Source organism: Bactrocera tryoni, chromosome 3, assembly GCF_016617805.1.
Source record: "Bactrocera tryoni isolate S06 chromosome 3, CSIRO_BtryS06_freeze2, whole genome shotgun sequence".
NCBI lineage: Eukaryota > Metazoa > Arthropoda > Insecta > Diptera > Tephritidae > Bactrocera > Bactrocera tryoni.
Genome location: NC_052501.1, coordinates 75,078,148 through 75,085,278, shown reverse-complemented (window position 1 = coordinate 75,085,278; position 7,131 = coordinate 75,078,148). Strand labels below are relative to the sequence as shown.

Here is a 7,131-nt window from a genome sequence, read left to right as displayed (position 1 = left end):
CTACAATTAATAGCAATATTAAATCGTTATCTAGATAGAGAGTTCCTAATATTTACCTTAAAGAAAAAGCTAATTAAAAATCACTGCCCGGCTAAATCAGACGCTTCTTTTACTAACCTCAAAATTTTACTCCATAAGAACGACTATTCGCGCCCCACATACTCAAACAGACAAATATATTGTTGATCAACAATATTTGCGCTTTGATAACAATCGCTCGCAAATCAAATACGCTTTGCAGCCAAGCAAATATAGGCGATGTTTCAATTAAACTTGCCCGCATACAACACGCCTTAATTAAGCCTAACGCTCATAGGCTCACACGCAGTCAGTCTACAACATTCAGCCAGCTCAAAATGCAGCATTGCAAGTTTCTAATATGTCTCACCTCGTTGGTGACCAACTACAGCCTCGTCATTGACTTTGTGGCATATCGGAGCACTGTGAAACCCTTGGATAGCATAATAATCTTCAAAACGAATAAATTCGCTAGCGACGGCGTCATACAAGAGCTGCATCAGCGTTTACATCTACCGCAGGTTATTGTGAAAAATGTGGCAACACCAAATGTACAAGAGATCATGAATAAGAAAAGCATCGCTTTGATCTTCATGGAAAAGCTCGATAAATCGCGGACATGGTCATTAGTCGCAGAAAGTTTACATCGTCATTACTTCATACCGATGGTTTTTCTTAGTCAAACGGTACCACGGCTGGATGTGCAGTTAAGATTCTTCCACCATTTTAGACAATTAAATATGCTCAATACGATTGTAATGTTTCCTGTGAATAACACAATGGCGGTACGCACGACTATAGCTTACCCTAAAATGCAGATAATCGCTGTGGATCCGAGAAACTTCAGCGGTTTTGCTTGGCAAAAAGAAAGGAATGTCTACGGTTATAAGTTTCATTTGAGTTATTTCAACGATCCACCGATACTTTACAAACAAGTGGTAAGTACGTTCAAAAGACCCTTAAGCTAAACACATGATGAGGAAGCTGAACTAGGTAGTGGTTGGAGCGAAGAACGGAGCTCGAGGTAACTCAGCACGAATCAGGGAGTTTGCAATTCTCCACTTGATCTCTCCAACGGAGTAGAGATTTTCCTCTTCTTCTGCTCGCTCAGGCGGGTACTGCGTCGAATACTTTCGAAGCTGGAGTGTTTTCATCCATACGATGTCTGATCTTACAGTTTCATAATTTCCGTACGTTCATTCTAGTTTAGCAAAACTCAGCGCTACCAAACGGACGATCGAAAGGTACATATTATCAAGCGTCTAAGCATAGTTTTGATAAATCCTTCATTTATCGAATACCTTCAGGCGCAAAGTATATTGCAGGAAAAAGATACTGAAGACTTGCTCAAAGAGTTATTGAGCCCAAGTGTATCTAACGTTGGTGTTGTTGTTGTAACGGGGACCTAACCCCCTTTGAGATGGTTAGAATTACATAAGTTGTTATCAACGTCATCCAACAGTTGGTCCAGGAAACGTGCTGTTTCCAAGGGGTTCGGACCAACGGGAGAAGGGTGTCAGCTGTGTAGGGTTAGCAGAACATGCAAAGAAATGGTTAGTGTCATGCGGGCACTCATTGTACGCTGGACATATGTTTGATATGTCAGGGTCTATTCTGGATATGTAGGAGTTTAAGTTGCTACAGTATCCAGAACGAAGCTGCGCAAAGGTCACTCTCGTTTCTTGCGGCAACTCGAGCTACTTGCTTGTTCCTTGCGATTTCCACAAAACACTCTCGTTTCTGCGGCAACTCGAGCTCCTTGCTTGTTCCTTGCGATTCTCATAGCAGCCGGTTATCCGGCCAAGGGCGGTTTTTACGGAGATCTAACGCCGTTAGACCTAACAACCGTTTTTCTTTGTTTCTAGTATTTAGCTCATTCCCACTGGTTCCAGAAGTTGTTCTTTGTTCCTCTTAGTCACACACCTCACTATGTGTTTAGCTTTAGACTTCGATAACTCAAATAATACATCATTCTACATTGAAACTGCTTTGTCCATAGACGAACAATCGCACTGAATTGCGTGGTCTTATTAGGCATGTGCTAGACCTCTTCATGAAACGTGTTAATGGCACGTACACAACTTTGGATTATCCAATGAGTAAGTCGGCAGAAGATAACCTTGATTTCACAGCTAATCTAGTCTTACGCACCGATCTAATCAATCCTGCTATGGAACCCAGTTACCCGATATTACAACCAAAGGCTTGCGTAATGGTACCCATCGAGTCTAGCATACCGTTGAGTTGGTATATATTGTATCCTTTCGATATTCTCACCTGGCAACTGCTTGCTTATCATATGCTTATAATCCTTATATTACTCATCGCCATTCAATGCATATATAATCGTAATCGCGATCTTATGCTACATATATTATTTGTTTTGAAATTGTTTCTTGCACATCCCGTGTCTCTGCCCGGTATTAGAGGTGTCACAAGAGGTGTATTTCTAATTTATTTCGGTGGTCTTTTCCTAGTAATCGTGAACGTTTATGAAGGTAGTTTGACCTCGCTGTTTAGCGCGCGCGTTCGCATGCCAGCCGTTCGCACGCCTGAGGATCTGCTTAAAACCGATTTAATGATAGCTGTAACGGAAATCGAAAGACAACTTTATTTCGTAGCCAAATTGTTACCGGAATCACTCATGTCGCGTGTATTTAATATTGGAAAGGGCACCTCAGCAATTGAGAATATGAATGGAAATATCTCCTTTGCCTACGTAATAACTAGCGACAAGTGGTTGTGGTATGAAAAGCGACAAAAGCATTTACAACTCCCTGTGTTTCGTATAACCTCTGGAAATTTGTGTACGCCCAACATACCACAATATTTTGCGTTGAAAAAACATTTGCCTTTCAAGAGGATGTTACAAATGGTCATGATGGAATTGCAAGAATCCGGTTTGGTCAATTATTGGTTGGCGAATGTTAAACCTGCAGCCAAATTTCAACTAAGCGACGAGACTGTTATGACTCAGCTGCCTTTGAGTTTGGCACATTTTACATTGGGATTCTATATATTGTTTGTGGGTTGGCTTCTAGCAGTGGTTGCTTTTGTGGGCGAGTATATCATTTGGAGACGGCAGGAGATCTACGGTTCGAGAATCATTTTGCGGTTGAGAAAAGCCTGGAGGCGTAAGCAACGAGATTTGATGACACGAACGAAACGGATGATGGAAAGAATGGAAATATAAAAGGCAAGCATATCGCATAGGGATTGCGGAACTGATGAAAATATAGTCATACAAAGGAAAGAGAGGTTATGATGGGAGTTCGGGGTGGAAGATCTGTATATGAAAGAGAGTTTGAGAAATAGAAATAATAGCTAGAAAAGTTAAGGAAAAAAATTAGTAATAAACAAAAAGTGAAAGAATACAAAAAGTATAAATGAAATCAGAGAAGAAGACATTAAGAAGAGGTTATGATAAAAAAGTTGTGGAAGGCAAAATTTAATGAAAAGCAAACATAAAGTGAAAGGAAACTAGAAGAATTAAATGAAACGGAGAGGAAGGCATTAAGGAGAGGTTATGTAAAGCAGTCGTAGAAGGGGAAATTTAGGAAAATAATGTTGAATAAAGGACACGTGAAAGTAAACCGAGAAAATATAGTACCTATAGTTGGAAAAAAGGAAAATTGAGTGAAAGGAAATAAGCAAAGAAATGACAAAGAGGCAATGACTTGAAAATGTATAAAAATAAACTGAGGATTATTATATAAAGAGATTATACATATAAATATATCGAATATTATCTAACATATTTTTCTCTCAATGTTAGTATTTGTGTGTGTAATATTAAAAATAAATCAAAAAAAAAACTTTGGATTTTTTTTTTTATTTTTTATTTACTTCCGGTCAGTGAAGAGTTATATATATACATATACTATAAAATTGTTTAGATTCCTATCCTCTGGTTGAAGTTTTACAACTTAAGGTATTTCCCTGGCTAAGATTCTTGCAAGTTTAAAGAGTATAAAATATTTGGTTGCACACAAACTTAGCCCTTTCTGACTTATTATTTATTGCATACATACATGACCAGTGTTTAGGTGAGTCTCGTGCGTCGATGTGATTTGATGTGGAAGTCACTAGGTGGCTTCAAGGGACGTTGGCTGCCAGCTGGCTCTATATAAGTAAAGCTGGCACCGTAACTGGCCAGTGTTAGAGTGCCCACGCTTAGATGTGATGTGATTTTAAAGACATGAGGGGGCCTCATGAGAAGTTGTCTGCCTGCTAGCTCTATATAAACAAAACAGGCACCGGTCATTGCTGGGGGGACGCTCGTACCTAGATGTAATTTGATGTGGAAGTCACAAGGTGACTTAAGAGGAAGCTGTCTGTCAGCTGGCTATATAAAAGTAAAGTAGGCCCTAGCCATTTCTTAGATGACTCTCACGATGCGAAGTGATCGTGGAGGGGAATTTTAGGAAGTCACAAGGAAAAGAAAAGCAGGCTCCATTCCTTGCCAGTGCTCAGGTGATTCTCACGCCGCGATATGATGCAATTTGAATCAAAACCATTTCTTTGAAAATTGAATTTCCTTAGACAATAACCATGTCAAATGTCATGAAGATATCTAATCAAATGAAACAATTTTAGCATAAAGGTTGCAGACTTGGTTAAAAATAAACAAGGGTTGTGGACGTGACTAAATGTAAACAAAAGCGTCATTGATCTCATAAAAGGTAAAAAAAGTAGTCATTGACCACGGAAAAATTTAAACAATGAGGTCAATGATCCCTTAGTGTAAACAAAGGGGTTTTTGACCTTATCAAATGTAAACAAAAGGTTAGTGACCTCAAATGTAAGCAAAGGTTGTGGACTTGGCTAAAGGTTCATTTACCTCATAAAAGGAGAACAAAGGTTGTTGTCTCGGCTAAATGTAAATAAAAAGGTCATTGAACTCGGAAAAATTTAAACAATAAGACCAATAACCTCATAGTGTAAACACAGCGATCATTGACCCTGTAAAATAAACCTCAAAGAACAAACACATAACATCCTGCTGACTTTCATCCATTTGATTTTATTAGTATGACCCAATTTATATAATAAAAATAATATAATTAAAGAAAAAATATTTAAAAATATATGTCAAAACAAACTTAAAAATTTTATTTAAGAATATATAAAATATTTTAAAAATAAAATAATTTTCGAAAAATACCGAAATATTTCTTCAACAATCACTGTTTTGAAGCTCACATAACTTTACAGTTTAAAAAACAAAAAATATGAACAAAAAAACTTTAATTACATTTAATTAATAATTAAAATTGAATTCAAATTAATGAAATTTTAGTTAATTAATTAATATTATTATATTAAACGTAATTAATAAATTATATTAATTACTAATTAATTAAATTTAATTAAACTTTTTACGGTAATTAAAAAAAATATATATATAATTTTACAGTTGCAAACAAAAATATATAATTATCTAAATAATTTATATAAAATTATAATTGAATTAAAATTAATGAAATTAGTAATTAAAGTTGAATTGAAATTAATGAAATTTTAAGTTTTTAATTAATATTATTATATTAAACGTAATTATTACATTCTATTAATTACTAATTAATTAAAATTAATTAAACTTTTTACGAAAATTAAAAAAAATATATATATAAAATTTTACAGTCGCAAACAAAAATATATATTATCATTTAAATAATTTATATAAAATTATAATTGAATTAAAATTAATGAAATTAGTAATTAAAGTTGAATTGAAATTAGTGATTACATTATAATTGAATTAAAATTAATGAAATTAGTAATTAAAGTTGAATTGAATGCAATGAAATTTTAATTTTTTAATTAATAATTAATCAAATATATATAATTATTAATAATTAATTAATTAAATTTAATAAATAATAAAATTTTTTACATAAATTTAAAAAAATTACACAATTTTACAGTTTCAAAACCAATATCAGCAGAAATAAAACATTCAAAAATTTTTTTTCTGAATAAAAAAAATTTAAAAAATATGGCCTAAAAATTTCATTTAAATACAATTACAATTCAATCATAATTTTCATCACTAAGCAATTACAGCACAATGTCATTTCCATAATTTCTTTGAAACGTTCATTCTTTCAGTCAACACTAACGTCAACAAGTCAACAAATAAAAATGCAATTCAAATATTTATTTTATATTTGAAATGTTCACATACATATGTATGTATGTATGTATATACACCAACATAACTGTACAACTTCCGAAATATCTCAACCGATTTTCCAAGACATAAGCTTATAAAAATGTCAGCTTGACTCGTCCAAGCAAAGTAAGGCGATAACCTAAAGTGAGAGCTGACATTATTAACGCACTTGCTTGTGTGTGCGTGAATAAGAATGTGTGTGTGAATAAAAATATGTGAGTGTATATGTGAGTGAATATGTGAATGAATGTGCGAGTGTATTTGTATGCGTATGTGTGTGTGTTGGCAGTCATAACGGCCAACTGTAACGCTTCATATAATGTTGATTTCATATCGCCAAAGGAAAACTACAAAAACAAATAAGCAACGAATGGCAACGCCAACTCAGCTGTCAAATGAAATATTCATGATGATTGCTAAGCTCTAAGATATTCAGGTAAACCTCACGTGCAAACAGCTACATCAACATGGGAAGCTGAAAATTTGTTGTTGGTTTGAGTGAATGCAACGTTGTTAGAGATTTTCGGTGGCTGAATACGAAAGTGTGTATTGGAGAAAGTGTAGGCGGTAAAATGTATAAATAATATAGTGTTATTATAGCTAGCGTAAGTGTAAGCGCCTACAAATATGCTACGAAATGGTAGTAAAAGCAGCTGTATTACATTTGAGAAGTCTTTCACCAAAGGAAGATTTAATTTCCAAAAATTTGAGATATCCTTAGATGTATGTGAGCTTCTTTCTAGTGTACTACCTCTATAGGCTAGTTTGGAGCTTACCAATATTTTTGTATTGGAGCTAAGGAGCCCCACAAGCTTACAGGTAAATTGTTCACTCTTCGTTTGCCTCGCGAGATCTCTTCTTAAGATCGCATAATCGCTTACTTTCAGTGCTGATATTTAGAGAACTTCAAATAGTTCTGTATAGTGCTTTTGTTCCAT

At 34.6% G+C, this 7,131-nt stretch overlaps 1 protein-coding gene across 1 annotated transcript; it reads left to right on the top strand.

The window, feature by feature from the left end:
- The first annotated feature begins 356 nt into the window (after positions 1-356).
- Positions 357-3,211, top strand: LOC120770768. Its single transcript, XM_040098350.1, has 2 exons — positions 357-956; positions 2,018-3,211. Exons 1-2 carry the CDS (start codon positions 357-359, stop codon positions 3,209-3,211), a joined length of 1,794 nt encoding a protein of 597 aa, XP_039954284.1.
- Positions 3,212-7,131: the final 3,920 nt, after the last annotated feature.

Excerpts from the sequence above, each read along its gene's own strand:
- LOC120770768 (XM_040098350.1), top strand. The coding sequence starts at position 357 with ATGCAGCATTGCAAGTTTCTAATATGTCTCACCTCGTTGGTGACCAAC. Across the intron at positions 957-2,017 it reads CGATACTTTACAAACAAGTG|ACGAACAATCGCACTGAATT; the intron begins GTAAGTACGTTC and ends CTTTGTCCATAG.